Here is a 16,713-nt window from a genome sequence, read left to right as displayed (position 1 = left end):
AGCAACCCCCTCAGCCAGTCTAGCCGGAGTCTAGGCGCCAGACGCACCTGTCTACCCACACGTGCGGAGCAAAGGCTGGGCTGGGAGGCCCTGCCCGCCATCATCACTGCTTTCCCTTCATCCACCTGGGCAGTGATGCGAGTGACCTCGACGTGCTGACCTGGGGAGGAAGGCTGGTGAGCCCACCCGTGACCTCTGCCACCGACCCCACCTCACCCAAGATCATAAGTCAACAGATCCAAATGCAGCCACGGCTCATTAGCTCTGCCAGGAGGACAAGAGAGGTAGGGGCCCAAGGAGGAGGACACCTGTAATCCCTGAGTAACTGCCAATGCGGGGGCAGGCCCCGAGCCAGCCCTACCCTCACAGCCTGGGGACCCCAGCCACTGAGACCAGGAGAATAGGCCCGCCTCCACTGCCACACACCCCCACACCCCCTCAGGACTTTGGCACCCATAGTAGCCTCCTTCAGAGCTCGGGGTGGCCCCGGGACGCTCCCCCAGCCCCCTCTGGTGGCTATCATGTTCTTTCATGTGGGAGACAGTAAAACACTCTGGAAACATCTAGGTGCAAATCCCGTCTATGCCACCCACCTACTGTCTGATAGGGACAAGTGGCTTTTACCTGTCGGAGCCTCCGTTTCTCATCTGTAAAACAGGGAGAGGGCAGCAATGAGCAGTAGTTAACAGCACAGACTTGGGAGCCAGGCTCCTTGAGTTCGAATCCTACCTCTGCCATTCCAGCTGTGCAATTCACATTTCCTGGTTGAAAACCAGGGATAACAACAGAGTGCAGCATGCGGGCTGTTGTGAGGATGGAGTGAGTTCCTCTCTGTGAAGGGCTGAGAGCAGGCCTGGCCCACAGGATCTGTCCATCATGTTAACTATCATACTGGAGAGGGCCTTGGCTTTGAGTCCAAAGAGACCTAGATTCTCAATCCATCACAAGGGTAATCCCCGATAAGTGATTTTACCCCTCTGAGGCCAGTTTCAGCACCTGTAAAATGGAGGGAGGATAAAACAAGGGTAGTCAAGAGGATTAGAGATGACGTACAGACAGTGCACAGTGCTTGGCACACAGCAGATGCTCCATAAATGGCAGGTAGGTTAGTGATGATACTATTGACTGAGCAGGTCATCTGGAAAACAGAGACCATGAGAATAGTGGTTGATGGCAGGGCCTTAGATAATAAAGCCAGTCCACCTGGGTTTGGATCCTACCTACGAGCCGTGTGACTTGGGCAAGTGGCTCAGTCTCTCTGGGCCTCAATTTTCCTCTCTGTAAAAATGAGGAGAGTAATATCGTTCAGAGTGCTGGTGTAAGGATGACGTGAGAAAATGCAGGAAAGGAGCCCGGCCCATCAAAGGTGGCCACGCAGGGTAGGGGCTGGTGGGTGGTGGTGATATCGCAGCACTCAGAGAAGCTCGCCATGAACAGTGCAGAGACGAAAGGCATCCTGTCCCACCTGCTACCATGGCTCCATCCCACGTCACCTCCAGGGGACTTCACGACCTGAAGGCGGTGCAGCAAAGGCCGGGAGAGACAGGACGCTACCCTGTGCTAGGTACCTCCCCTCCAGGAATCCCAGAGTCCTGGGCACTGAGATATTAGTCTTTGTTTTGCTTTGTTGAGATGGAGAAACTGAGGCTCAAAGAGAAGCAATCAGTCGAGCTCCGGGTGGCTGACTCCAGCACACCTGCTGACCTCCCGGCAGCAGGCAGAGCAGGGGATGGGGCTGGAAGGCAGTCATGGGTTCAAATTCCAGCTCCATGGCCCACAGGCCCAGATTCCCCCTGCCCCGCCCTCCCCCATCTTTCTCTCCCAATCTCAGCGGGCATCTGGCCTCCTCCGTTGGGGGTACAGCCTAGGCCACCTGGCCTGTCCCAGGGGCCTCTGCACAGACAGCCACTCTCATCCCTGAGCCGAGACTCTCCAGGCTGTGCTTAAAGAGCTCCACTCCCAGGTGGGGGCCAAGGGCACCTGGTCCAGGCCTGAAACATTGGCTAGTCCTGTCCTATGGGCTTTGACTCAGTGGACCTGGGCTTGAATCACATTACTGCCACTCACTTGATCCTGGTGACCCCAGAGAGGAGTGACTACATCTCTCTGAACCACCTGTAACTGGGAAGTCGGCAAGAGGAACAGGCCTCAGTGGCTCAGGTGGGCCAAGCACTGGACCTGGAGCTAGGAGACAAGTCCCAACTCCAACTCTGCCCCTTCGCCTCTCTGAGCCTCCCCCATCTTGCCTGGAGAGCGCAGACCATAGTCATAAATGCCCTAATTGCTCCAGGCGCCCTTAGGAGATCTAGAGCACCATTGTGAAAGTGCTTTTAACAGCGGGGAGCCCTGGGAAAGCACAGGCGGGGGAGGGGGGGGCGGGCGGGCGCTCCTGGCACTCCTGTAGGAGGGGGAAGGTTAGTTCAAAAGACATCACAAGCTTAATAAGAAAGGGCACGGCACGCTAATGGGAAGATTCTAGGCCTCAACCAGGGAATGGATCGCCTAGGCATGGGGTTCCCCCGAGTGTGACTTTGGGCCAGTCATGTTCCCCTCTTGGAGTTTCAGTTTCTACAACTGTGAAATGAGAAACAAAAAACCCTCTTACTATGAGGAATCAATAAGAACATAGCAGTGCCTAGGCAAGCTGCGGGCATACATCTGGGACACGGTCCTGCCCTCTGCAAAAGGAACAGACTTTGGGCAGTGGTTCTCACACTTTGGGGAACCAGAGTCTAATTCTGAAGGTCTAGGGTGGGGCCCAAGAATCTACATTTTATCAGGGGTCCTGCCTGGGGTGGGCTGGTCAGTCCTGCTCAGGGGCCAGGCCCTCAGCTTCCAAGACAAGAGTGGGGTTTTATCAGAGCCAATTCTGGGACTGAGTTTCTTGATGAAATCTGGGGAAGATGGAAAGGGGGAAAGAAGGGTAATAGGAGTAGAGGGGTGGGGCTGTGAACAACCTATTAATCAATTTCCTCCCCAGCCCAGCCCGGAAACAGTAATTGCTGGGCGCACACATCCTTCACATGCTAACAGTCTGCAGCTGCAACAGGAAGCTTCCACTGCGAATGTCAACACGACAGCATGAAATTAACTTGCCCTTAGTCAGTGGGCACAGGGAGATGCCGCACTAACTGACTGCCCTCAGTATGAAAACTCCCCAAGACAACGTGGCGTCAAATTAGAGCCTGTGCTACCACGGCGGCATCTGTATTTCTACCCGAAGTGCTCTTTTACAACCAAGCCCTGCAAACAAGGGCTGGGAGAAGGAAAGGTCAGGGCTAGCCGAGGCAGGCGACGGTCCCGGGGTTAACTGGGCCCTGGCCAGAGCCAGCCGGGACCCCTCAGCTCCCCCATGGGGGCTGCCCACCAGAAAAGGGAGGCAGCGGATCACCGTGACAAGCGGTAACTCACCCCTCAGAGCGCCTGCTGTGGGGAAAAGTGCAAACCCAGCCTTCTATCTGGGCCAATTCCTGGCCCGCCAACGCCCCTGGAGAGACGGGGAGACAGACTTGTGGCTCTTCGGAGTTAGCAGTGCAGCAGGCCCAGGAGGCAGGTTCCTGCGCTCCAGCCTGGCCTGTGGCAGTCCAGGTACAAGTGGCAGCAGGAAGAGCGGCAGGAGGTGGGGCGACAAAGCCCTGCTCAGGTGCCTTTGGGAGAATGCGAAGACGTCCTGGAGGCTGCCCTCCGGCCCCTCCCCTCCTGGCAGTTAATCACCAGGCAGACCCCCAGTGCCTCCCCAAAGCACAAAGTGCTGTGTTCGGGCCTCCCAGCAGCCCACCCCAGGCCGCCATCAGCCACAGCCTTCGAGGGGACAACCCCAGGGGTCAGGTGCACGCAGGCTTCCTGAGCGGATGCTAGTGGGGGTATCTGGGGAACGCCCTATTCTTGGCACACCCCCAGGATCAGGCTTGACCTCCAACCTTGGGGTGACTTCTTACCTTCCCCAGGAACGCACAGAGTATTCCCAGATAGGCTGCCAGGGACCCTGCAGGCGGGATCCCGTCTCCCTCTCCTTCCCCTGGGTCCTCACCGCACCACCCGCCTGGCTCAGAGGGGACCTCTGGTGCACAACTGGTGGCTTCCACAGGGACCTGGCTTCCAGTTGCCAAGGAAGGTTCTTACATGTGCACGCGCGGGGGGCATGTGCTGTGGCCTGTAGGCAGGACCTGGGGGGCAGCCCAGGCTGTGCCCCCCAGTATGTGTGAGATGCTGTGTGCCCACCCACAGGCTCACACTTGCCCACAGAGGACGGAGATTCCCTCTGGCCCAGGAGAGGACAGTAACACAGGCCACCTTCCTGGTGCCCCCAGCTGGGAGGGGCAACTTCCGCATCATTCCCATCACAGTCATCTCCTCTGGGCTTTCAGCCTGTCCTCTGAGGTGGGTGGCCAGGATCACAGGTGACTCTACACTGAGCACCGTGATCATGAGGGAGAGCACGCCCCTGGTGGAGAGCTGGTCCTCTGAGAAGCTGCCTCAAACTCTGGAATTGGGAGGAGGGGTCCCATAGGCAGCAGCCCAAGGGCTGCTAGAGGGGAAGCAAAGGGGTTGGTTTCACTGTAGAGTGGCTGGTGACTGTCCTGTCCATAGCCCAGGCCTCAGGCATGTCGCCCGGCTGCTCTGGGGCGTCAGAGGGTGGGGGTAGGCGTGGTACAGCCTCACGCCAATCCGGGCTTGCTCTCCGAGGCCACTCGCATACCCCACCCCAGGCGGGGAATGCGGCCCAAGCCACTCCTCGCAGGCAGGCGCAGGCGGATGGACTGTCGGCCAGGAGACCCAGCATTAGCAAGGGGCGCTTTTCCACTCACCGGCACCAAGGCACCCAGGAGGGCAGGTGGGGGAGGAGCTAAGTGGGCCCTGCCACCTGGGAAGGAGTCACACGCCAGCCGTGGGAGCTGGGTGTTTTCCTTCCTGCCTTTTCGGTCTCCCTATGATCTCCAGCTCGCTTCTGTGGCCCTCTAAAATAGCCATTAATTAGAACCTGGTAATTAACTTTCTGGTTCAAGTAATATTTTTCAAAGGAATTCCATTAAAGAGTCAATTTGCATATCCTCAGACATGGGACCTGGAAATAAGCAGGGTTACTCTGGGAGAATGTGAAAGGCCTCACCCACAGCACCCCTCAGGCCTGGCACCCAGGCCTGCGCTCTGCAGGCACAGGCACGAGGGCATTCAGAGGGTGGCTGTGCTGATGGCCCGGGGATGTTCTGAGCCCTGGGAGGCTGTCCCCAAGAAGGCATGCGGTTTGTTCACAAAACTGGCCAGCTCGGTGGCCACACGCCCAGACAGCAACTGCACACACGCACACAGATGCGCACATGTGAGAGCGCAAACACAGAACACGCCACGCACACGGCAAAACAGGATGTATGTAAACACACACGCACATGCCAGTAGACACGTACACGTAAGAAAACAGACACAGTAAGAACGGTAGCCAGCACTCATTGAGCGCTTAGAATGAACCGTATGTCCATATTCGACCTACAAAAACAGCCACTTCATGTGGTCCAACCCTACATGAAGTGCCAGGCCCTGTTCCAAATGCTTTACGTGCGATTATTCATCTCAGATGCACAAGGACACTTAACATATAACGCGCACACACCTTCACGAGGGCAGGTTCGTACCCGTAAGACATACAAAACCACGCACTCATGGAGGTACACATGCCTACAGACACTTGTACAAAAAAAGGCTTCTCTAGCTTTTAAAACCCCAGGCTGGGGCTGATCACATTCTCACTAGCTAATTTCCACCGTTCCTAAAAATATTGCCCAGCTCAGATCTCTGGAAGATACACGAGGGAGCTGCAGATCTAAAAGGAGGGCGATAAAAATGAGAAAGCAAAAATAAATTGGTTCTTCTCCAAGTCTGGGTCATGTTCTGTGGCTTTCCCCTCCCTCTGGAGATGAGGCTCAGAATCATGTGCTCGTTAGTGGGGCTCCAGCCGGCCCTGCCCCAAAGGTGCCCATGGGGATCCAAGTACAATGCTGCAGCTGGGTCGGGACGTGGTCATGAGGCCTGGCCTCTGTAAGGGTCCCACCACCACGCCTTTGACCATGTGCCTCAGTTTCCCTGAATCTAACAGTCCCTTCACCACCTACCTATTCTGCATGGTGAAAGACCTTTCAAGGCGCTGTGTAAATGCCAGGCCTCCTTATGATAATTATCGGATTAAGAATTAAATCTGATTCCCTTATGGAGAGAAGAGCAGGGGAGGGGGGAGTTGGGAAGCATTCCTTGCAGGGAATTAATGAATTCCCGGCCATACCGCTTGGAAGACAGAGACCCATTTAACAAAGATCCACCTACATGAGGCCTCTCAGAGCTGAGGAAGGCCAAACAGGGCAGCTAAGACTCCTGCAAGGGACTTGTCAGAACGTTCAGAAGGCAAAGGACACGAACAGACAAGACTCAAAAGCAGCAGCACTACTGGCCCTTAAACTCAGGAAAACAGTGTTCAATCACTAACAAGCAAGAAATGCAAACAACAAAGAAATGCCATTTTTCTGCCTATACAAATGACGAAGATTGTGTTAATGATGACACCCAATGTTTTTAAAGGTCTAAGGAAACAGGTGAGCACCCTCAAAAATCACTGGGGGAGTGTAAATTACTACAGGCTCTCGATGGGAGGCATTTTTATCAAAAACCTGAAACTGTTCATATTCTCCGACCTAGTAATTCCAAGACTTTACCTCATGAAATCAATCACGGATGTAGGTAAATGATGCATACTCAAGGATTAAATACCAGCACCATTTTTAAAAAAGAAAAACTAGACATAACCATTTATGCCTAAATTACTAAAAACAAGTAAGGCCTGAACATCAGATGGAACAGTGAACTTTACAAGTCAATTTTTAAAACACATATAGTAGAGGTTTGCTTTCCCAGGTGTAGACAAGACCCGGGTCATTCCACTTGGCTACTTCTTGTGTTCAAAGTAGTAATGATCCTCTGTGCAGCCCCTTTCACCTTACGAGGGACAGCAACATCGAGTATTATCTCTCGAACTCAAAATAACACCGCATGATTGCATGTTATTATTCCCACACTGCAGATGAGAAAACTGGGGCTTACCAAGATGAGGGGCCTGTTCGCCACCAATATTAACTACCACTTACTGAAAACCTAAAACACACCTGTCTAACCGCTCTCGCGTGTTATAACTTATTTAATAAAATTTTAGAAACATTTAAGAAACGTGTAAGACCCAGTGTGAGTTGCTAAGGAAACAGTACTGAACAGGACAGACATTTTCTATTAAACACATGCTGAATATATTAATATCATTTCCAACGACACTATTATCATCAGACCCATTTTGCCAATGTGCAAACTGAGGCTCAGAAAGGTTAAGTGACTTGCCCCAGGAATGCCTGGCTTCAAATCCAAAGATCACATACTTCCCATTATTCGCAGAGACTAAGATGCCCAATCATCTCAGCATCACCCAAGGGAAGGCAGAGAAGGACCAGGCTCTCCCTGTCTACAGCAGGGGAGGGAGAGAGCAGAGAAAACCCAGGCCTGGGTGCCCAGCCCTTCCTGCACCTGCTGTCAACAGACAACAGATTCTGTCTTCCATTTTTTCCTGTTCCTCATCAAGCTTCCTCTCCTCCCACCAAGGAATGCCTCACCCAAAGGGGGAGAATTGATTCCTGCCTACTCAGGGCCGGGTGAGGGTCCCTGAAAGCCCCCTCCCTCCACTTCCAAATTATCTCCCTCCCTAGTCTTACACTGCCTGGAATCCTACCATTAGTAACTTTCAGGTGTGGGAACTCCAGGCAACACACATACTACCTGTAAGGGAAATCAATCTCTCACTCCACACATATCAGCCTCGGGTAACTGCACCTGGGTTGCCCGCCTGTGTGAAGGGCCAGAGTCACCCAGATACAGTATCAGCGAGGAAAAAAAATGAGGAAAGCACAGTATTGCCAGCTGACCCTCCTAGATACTCAGCAACATTAATAAATAAATGAGTGACTTGGAAATTATCTTCTGGGAAGGCAAAAGCACCACATCCGAGATCGCTTTTACCAACATTAATACCGTCTTGTAAATGAAGCAGGAACATTTCCAGCCTGCAAAACAAAAGTGCTTTTGCCAGCACACCTTTCACCTGGAAAGCCTCCGAGCGGCATTCATTTCTGTTATCCACGGGAAATGATTACCTGTCCTTGGTGCTTATTTCCAAAACCTCCAAAGGAGAAATGAGCGTTGGGGGGTCCAGTGATCTTGGAGACCGACTGGGAACCTCCCCCAGGCTGTTTTCAGGGAAGTAAGTGCAAAGGCTCAAACCTGTCCTGTGGCCCTCGGGGACCCCAGAGCCCAGTTGTGCCCACCAAGCCCTGGCTGGCTTGACCCCAGCCTCACAACCAGGCATCAGCCCTCTCCCTGCATCAGCTAACTTCAGCGTCTCCACACCTGGGGCAGACTCCTTTCCCAAGGAGCTGAAAGATCCCAGAACGGAGCTAACTGGATGAGAGAATCCAGAAGAGAGAATCCCGGCACACACACAAAAAAATCTCCCAGATGAGAGAATCCCAGCACAAAAAGAAAATAACATCCCCAGCACAGAGAGCATGCAACAAAGCCACTTCAGCAGCCATAAAGCAGACAGATTCATCCAGAGTCAGAACCCAAGTGGCCGCCCCTGAGTTCCCTGTGCTCCTTCTCCCCATGAGGCGGCCACGGGAGCTCACATCTGCCACCCTAGAGGCCCCCAGCCCCCTTCCCGTGCCCATCTCCTCAGTGAGGCCGCTGTCTCTGCACTTGCCCCCTTCCCAGGGAGAGGCACGGCAGCCCAGCGGGGTTCCATGAGCCAAGCCAAAGGCAGCCGTTCTGTCTTCCCAGCCTTCAGCAGCACCACCACCCCACGGCAGAGCGGGGGGAGGCGCCTCTCCACTCACCCAGCGTTGACCGTGAGCTTGGGGGGTGGGGGTGGGGGTCGCCAGAGTTGGCTTGACTCACTCAACTCCAAACAGGGCGAATCCAGGGACTGCCCCAGAGAAACACCTGCCCAGCCATCCCACCAGCAGCCGCTAAATCTACTTGTAGGCAAAGCAGCACACCAGGAGACCCCAGTCCGAGTAAAGCCCGTTGCCGCTCCAAGGCTGGACAGGAGGGCTTCAAACCCAGTCTCTCCGCCTGTCCGTGGGAAGTCTGGGCTCCCTTCCTGGGCCAGAGAAGCCACCAAGCCAGATTTTGTTTATCGAAAATTAATAAGACAATTCCACACCACTGTCAGTGACGTTCTGCTCCAACCTCTACCATTTACCACCGCTTCTAGAAACAGACTTGTAGTCTTACTCCCTACCCACCCCCCTCCGTGCCCCTCCGGCATGTGGCAAAGCTGACCTGAGGCCAAGCTGGGCAGGACCTGCTCCAGGTCATCTCAGCCAGGCCCTGACCTCCGGCCAGGGCTGCCAGCCGAGCGCTCGCCGGCATCTCCGTGCAGGCTTCCGGCTGGAGGGAGGTAAACATGGCATGCACGCTGTCTGCTGTCTGCTCCCAGGAGGGCAGGCACACTCAGAGGCCGGACCGCCTGCCGTCTCTCCTGTTCCCCAGACACCCACACATGCACACAAAACTGGGTACGTACACGAGGCCCTGAATGCGGGTGCAGAGGGTCCTGACCCCCACCAAGGAAAGCGCAGAGAAGGGCATGTTCCTGGGGAAGAAAGCCAGAGGAAGGGGCCGGGCGGAGGGAGGAAGGCAGCAAACCGGGTGGCCTGCCGCCCAGACAATAACAAAGATGGGAACCGAGATTTTCAAAGACGCAGTGGCTGCACCCAGCGCTGAGCTCTGGCCTGGCTAAATCTTCCTGCCAGGGCACGCCTGGTCCCCTGGGGCACCACAGCCATCAGAAAAAGGCTGAGGGTCCTGCCTCGGGCTGGGCTTGGCAGCTGGGGCAGCAAACCAGCTGCAGGCAGTGGGGAGGATGCATTAGAGAGAGCAGCTCCGGGCTGATGAAAATTAAAGGTCTAGTAATTCTCCTGGAGAGTGGAAAGAGTACTCTTCGGGAAGATGCTAGGGGTCAGTTAAACAGTCACTCAACCTTGGGCAGGAGTTGGGCTATAACTTGTACTCCTCTGCCTTCTGGAACCAAGGGGGAGGGGAGAGAGATTTTCATTCTACCTGTGCCTCCCTTACAGGGAGTGCCAACTCACCAATCATACACAGGGGCACAGCCCTATGAAGGAAGGCAGATGTCAGGGGCCTGAGATGCTGGGGCTGAATGCCGAAAAGGCTCCTTGCTGCCTGCCCGTTCTTTCTTTCACCCCCACTTAGCTGAGCAGGAACACGTTCTAACTGGCACCAGAATCCACCACCATGCTGTGCCTAAGCAGAAAGGTGCTGGGGCTGGCACGGCTCAAGGAGGGGGGGACCTGGGCCCCAAGAGGCTGTGTCCGCCGGGTGTCCCCGCAAGCACACAGGAGGGCTTGCCCTTGCCAGGTGAAGCCTGCTCCTTGCCAGTGACTCCTGGCGGGCTGAACCACCTCCTCTCTCTCCTCCTCTGCCCCACAAGCCACCTCCCCTTGGAATTTCCACACCTGCTCCTGGCTTGCCCAGGAAAAGGAAACAGGGAATAGGAGACACCCCTGGGAGTGGAGAGGTGAGGGAGGGAAGCAGCTGCCCAGGGCTGGAAAGGATGAGGCCCTTATTCCTTGGCCTCAGGCACTGCCCGCTCTGCTCACCCCAGCCCCCAGCGGAGCACGCGCCCTACTTACAGCAGATGTGCCCCCTAAGCGGCCCAGCCCCCTGTTCCTCCCCTCCAGATGTTCACCCTTTTCGTCACCGCTGGGTTTCCGCAAAACCCAGCCGAAATGCCTTTTGTATCGGACACTCAAGGGCTCCAGAGGCAGGGGATGGATCCTGGGGTGGAGGCGCCACTTCTGTCCCCAGCTCCGGGCACTGCACCGCCCGGGAAACAATGCCCACCTCGGCGAGGCGAGGCAGGACTTCTCGGCGAGGGCACTTCCCTCCCGGCCTCGCGCCGAGGCTCGGGCACCCGGTCCTCACCCCTGGGGGAGTGAGAAGGGTCCTCCCGTCGCGCCCCGCCCCCGTCCGAGATGGCCCCACAAGTTGCCGGAGGGCGGCGTGGGGTGCCCTCGCGCTTTCGGCGCGCCCCAGCCCGGCTCTCGCTTTGTCCCCGCGCCCTCTGGGGCGCATCCCGGGGCGGCGGCGCGCGGAGGCCGAGCCGGCGGCGACGGCGGGCTCACCTCTCATTGTCCGCGGCGGAGGCGGAGGAGGCGGCGGCGGCGGCGCTCCGGAACCCCGGCAGGATGTGGCGGAAGCTGTGGTTGCGGTCCAGCTTGGGCTGGCTCTTGGTGCGCTTGATGGAGCCCTTGAGGCGGCGGCTGAGGAAGCCCTGCGCGCGGGGCGACAAGAGGGGGAAGGGAGGCGGGGTTAGCGCGGCGGCGGCGGGCCCGGGACCCGCGCGGAACCCGCGCCCTGGCTCGGGCGGCCGTGCGGCCGAGGGCGGGCGCGGGCTCGGGCTGGCCCCTGCACCTCGCGGCCCGCGCCGCCCGCCCGCCCGCCGACCGAGCGCCGACGGTCCGGCCCGCGCAGCGCGGCCCAGCCCACCCCGCGCCGCCAGCCAGCCAGCCAGCCAGCCAGCCAGCCGTCGCCCCCGCCCCCTAAGCCGCTGTTGCCATGGCGACGCCGAGCCGAGCCGCGCCGGCCGCTCCCGAGGACGCCCGAGCCCCCCGGGCGCGGGGGCGGGGGAGCCCCCGGGGGCTGAGGGGGCGGGGCTGCACAGGGGCGGGGACCCTCGGGGGGCCTCCGCGGCAGCAGCCTCCTCAACTCTTACAGTAACAAGGTCACACACCGCCACCCACCTGGAGGAGTCCACGCCCCCCTCCCGGTCCTGGATTGCCAAAGCGCCTTCCTCCACCCGCGAGGTCGATGTTCTCAGCCCGGGTAGTACAGATGGGGGAAACTAAGGCTCTGCGAGCAGGCGTCCGGTCCTCTGGGGAATGACCGGCTAGCGCAGCTCCTGGTAGTACCCTGGACCCCTAACCTGTGCGTCTTTCCTTTCGCAGGTGACTGTCACAGGCCCTCGGGGTGGAGCCCTTTGCCTGGAACCGTTGTACCCCAGCAGGGGCAACCACCTTGGGGGCAGGGTGACCTAGTATCTAGCTCAAGGAGAGGCCGAGGGGCTGAAGGGTTTGCCAAGTACCCCCACTGCGTGCTTCAAGATTTGGAGCCAGGTCTGAGGGAAGGCTGGATCTTCCCTAGAGAGACTGCTGCCTGCTGGCCCATTCATGACCCATGGCGGGTAGGGGTCCACTCCCGGGAGGAGAATGACAGACCTCAGCGGGGCCTCCCCATTAGGCCATTCATGCATCTATCAGACTGCGCTGGACTCTGAGACCGGAACCTAAGCTGAGTCCAGCCCCCAGAGCTCCGGGTCTAATGGAAGAGACAGGGAGGAGACAGCGTTCAGTACAGCAGGTTGAACCAGTTTACCCTGGGGTAGATTTGGGGGCTCAAGGGGCCACAGCCTGGGGTGTTCTGGACTTGGTACCCTCAGGCAGTTGGAGGGAGAGGAAAACTGCAGGAAGAGTGATTCCCTGTGGGTGGAGTTGTCTGAGAGGGATTCTGGGGACTCACCCACCCCAGCCTCAATTCCAGGTGATATAAGGATAGAAGGGAATGAGATATTAACTCATTTCAGAGTTAATGTTGTTCACAACCTGAACACCATATTTCATCCGTCACACAATAAAGGGTAGGCTTGGTGGCCCTCTTTGCTCTGGGGGGAGAGTTGGACATTTGCTGTAGTCCACGCCCTTACTGGATCTGCCCATCTCTATGGCCCTGGCACCCAAGACTGATGAGAGCAAATGTTGGTTGTACCCATCATCTCATGTCACCCACACAAACAGAAATGACAGAAAAACATCCCTTTCTGCAAATGAAGAAACCTTGCTCAGAGAGGTGAAATGACTCACCCAAGGACACACAGCTCTCAGACCTGCCTAATGTCAGAGCTTTTCCCATAGGACCCCCCTCTCCTGCCCACCCTCTTCAAGCTTTCCCTTTTCCCATCTTTCTGCCCCTACTTTTTCCTCCCCCTCAATCTCTCCCATCCATAGAAGGCTTATCCCTGTGGCCACCTGTCAGAATTCTGCACATCCTTCAAGGCCCTTCTTCAGGCCTTCCCAGGCAGTGGAATCCAAATGCCTCTCACCTCTACAGCTTGGTATTACTCTAATCAGTTAAAGTTTAACAATTATCTATTAGGGGTTAGGGTCTACAGGAGGGACCCTCTTCCAGAGTGGTGACCCACAGACAGGACGAGGCCTAATGCAGAGGGACCACAAAAGGTGGTGGGCCAGGGGGACAGCAGGCTCTCTGCGAGACACAGCATGAAGGCAGGGACCTGCACCCCTGAATAAGCTCTGGGCTCTCCCAACCTTGGCCTCTTGGCAGGTGTTGGGGGAGGAGGGATGCGCCTGGCTAACTTGGATGGGTTCTTCTCTCGCAGGTGTGGTTGTCAAGCAAGTTCCCCCAATGAGCTTGTACTTTTTATTGGTTTTTATTTTCTACACTGATTAAAATTTCACAATTTTTTACACTCTTGTGGTACAAAGAACCACAAAGCATGTTTCACAATTTACGGAGCTCATTATGTAGCAATATGGACAGCTTTATCCTATTCCTGAGTTTAAAAAAAAAAGTTTTCTTCCTTCTAAGAGGTTGAGTGGGACAGTATCACTTCGTCTTCCCCACCCCCACCATCAAGGCTACACTTAATGCTCCTCTGATAAGCATTACCTGTAAGCATCCTTGAAGCCTACTCTGAATGTACCTCCCCAAACTGACCATGACCTTGGGGACTCAAACTCTCTATAATATCATTCATTCACCATTTGTCAAGAGCCTACCATGTGCTAGGCATAGTGACCAAGACTGACATGAACACTATGAAGTGAGCAGTGTACAGAATAACAAAAGGACAGGGAGCTCACCTGTCCCCCACCTCACCAAACATATCCACCATGGAGGACCTTATGTCCCCCAGAGGACCCAGCTCAGGGCTCTACATATGGCAGGCTTAACAAACGCTCATTATCCCAGAAAGCCACAGCTGGAAGGGGACTCAGATCCAAAAGACTGTATTACAAGGGTGAATAATGCGCAGAGAGGGGAAGGTCTTTCCCAAGGTCACACGGCAAGGTTAATCAAAGACCCCGGACTCCAGTTCCCTGCCCTGCTTAGCCTCATAGCTTGCTTACTGACCTCCTTCTTGGGGTAAAGGGACAAGGGTGGCTCCTCGCCCAGCCCTGGATGAAGGGAGACGAGCCTTTTCTCCTGTGCCTTCATGGGCAGGTCCCAGGACATGATTTCTGGAGGCAGCTGCAGCCCTGAACTCAGGAAGAGGGAATGACTGGCCTTCAAGTCAGAAAATCTTGTTCTAGACCCTAGTCGACCTTTAGTGAGGGGCAGTGGGCAAATCACGTCCCTTCTTTCAGTAGAACAGGGTTCTCGATGCTCACTGCCGTGGACCCCCACTGACAGCCCAGTGGCTGAGAGCTGGGAGCCAGACAAACAAATGGGGCTCAAATCCAGCTCCATAGACCCCTGGCGGTGAGATGGTAGGCAAGGTCCCCCACCTCTCTGTGAACTGGGTGGGGGCTGCAGTGAGGATTAAGTAGGACAGACAAAGCCCTGGATCCCCTCCCCTTCCACACCCCCAGGGCCTGACTTTATCCACCTTCTCCAGGAGGCCCTGACTACAAACTCCAGCCCGGCTGATCACACCCCTCAGGCCAGCTGAAGTCCTCTCACACTGCTTGTGTTCAAATCTTAGTTCAGATAAACTGTGGGAAAATTACTGGACCTCTCTGAGCCTCAGTGTCCCTATCTGTAAAATGGGTTGAGGATGATACCTTCTCTATAGGGTTGTGGGAAGGATTAAATGAGGTAAGCTATCCCCAGTAAAACGGTAAATACTAAGCAACTAAACACAGTAGTTTATTATTATTATTACCGAGGTTGGCTCCGATACAGCCACCAACTTTTGCCCCAAGGAGGTATGTGACCACCACAGGTGGAAGTCTGTCTGGGCTCTCGGAGGAGCTTGAAAGCAACGGGGCAGTGGGGACAGGGCTGGTGTCATGCCTAGCGAATGAATGAATGTGCTTGCAAAAATTATCCTGGAGCCACAGAATATCACTCGGTTTGGTAGTTTTGAACTCTTTTAAACAAGCACTTCTCTTCTAAAGCAACCTCACAGAGACTCCGGAGGTTCAAAGTGCTTGGGCGGGTGCAGCCGCACAGGTGGAGGCCTCTGCTTTCATTCACTGGCGCAGGGTCTGATGGCTAAAGCTCAGCAAGGCGCCTGCACAGTCCGCGGGGACCAAGCCTGCCCCCTCCCCAGATGGCGCGCTGTGTCTCTGCTAACACAGCCCCATTCCCCTGCACTTCTCAGGCAGCTGTGCCACTGTGCTTAGGTCAACTAAGGCCCCAGGGACTTTTGCACGAGGCTGCTGCCTGGTGTCACTACCCCCAGCCCTTTGGTGACAGGGTGTGGACAGCCCTTGTAGCCTCTGCCCACGTCCGTGACAGCTCACTGCCCATGCAGATGTCCTCCCTCCCAGCTAATCCATGTCAATGGTCCAAGCCCCTTGGGCTTCCATCCATGTCAATGACCAAAGTGCAAGAAAAGTCCCGAGCGGAGGACAGAGGCCCATGGGGTCTCTGGCTTGCAGGACCCGAGTTGTCGGCTGCTCCCCCATCCCTATTCTCTGCCCCCACGCTGACCCCGGCCTCAGTGCTACTTCTCCAGGAAGTGCTGGGAAGCTTTCTCAAAGGCCTTTCAGAATTCCAGACTCGTGATTTCTCCATTCACCATTTCAATCCATTCCATGTGATGACGATGCTGATAAATTACCAATTTCCAGGCTCCTGCTCTGCCAGGTCGCTCTGCCCGGGGCACTCACGGAACACATCCGGAGCCCGAGCAGAGGGGATGCCTAGGAGGACCCGATGCCTCTTCTTAGAAATCCTCGTGAGGACATGTGCTTCAGAAGGACGGTTGGGGTTTTCAAGTGGGGAGACAGAGGCTCAGAGAATGTAAGCTACGTGCTGAGAGTAGCAGAGCTGTTAGGTGGTAGAGCTGGGACTGCAACCAGGAGAGTTCTAGCCCCTGAGGAGGCAGGGCAGGGATCCTCTTACACATGCACACATGCGCCACACACACACACACACACACACACACGTGTCAAAGGCCAGAACGGAAGTGACTGTTCAGCCCCTCCTCCCCATGCCCCAGGTACCATGCTGGGCCTGGGGGAGAGAAGAAAGAAGGGAAGGTGGGCTTCTCCCTGACTGCAGGGCTGTCACCTGGGGCTCACAGGTGAGGACCTGGCAGTTCAGGGAGGGGAGACTTGCCCAGTCCCATCCTCACATAGGCATCACTCCCCATCCAGGAGGCAGCATTTGGGGGGCCATGGGTTTGTATTCCAGCAACACCACTTGGGCACCTGGGAGTCACGTGTCACCACTGGTCTAACCTGAGTGAGATCACCTTCTCACCTGAGTGTAAAGCACTCAGCACCAAGCATGGCACATAGTAGGTGCTCTACCAGCCCCAACTCCATCAACTGTTTGGTTCTGCACCCTCAATTCTGCTTTCATCACCTTCTCCCTTTTAACAAACCAACTCTGGGTCACTGCAGACGGGTGGGTGGGCCT

General features: G+C 56.0%; 1 protein-coding gene across 12 annotated transcripts in view; it reads right to left on the bottom strand.

The window, feature by feature from the left end:
• Positions 1–16,713, bottom strand: part of DAB2IP (DAB2 interacting protein) — a 172,954-nt gene that overhangs the window by 73,484 nt on the left and 82,757 nt on the right. For 10 of the 12 annotated variants that reach the window (XM_089913694.1, XM_089913695.1, XM_022578833.3 and 7 more), the window contains one exon: positions 11,232–11,380. The exons of 1 other annotated variant lie outside the window; for it this stretch is intronic. In XM_089913694.1, coding sequence (XP_089769820.1) covers positions 11,232–11,380 — 149 coding nt within the window. Of the gene's footprint in view, positions 1–624; positions 648–729; positions 11,138–11,231; positions 11,381–16,713 lie in introns of those variants that run through there. One more of the 12 variants, XM_022578837.3, reaches the window with a different exon arrangement.

Source organism: Delphinapterus leucas, chromosome 6 (genome assembly GCF_059928025.1).
Source record: "Delphinapterus leucas isolate spDelLeu-1000000601 "Yukka" chromosome 6, BTC_Dleu_Yukka2, whole genome shotgun sequence".
In the NCBI taxonomy this organism is placed as follows: domain Eukaryota; kingdom Metazoa; phylum Chordata; class Mammalia; order Artiodactyla; family Monodontidae; genus Delphinapterus; species Delphinapterus leucas.
This window is presented reverse-complemented; position numbering and strand designations above follow the sequence as displayed.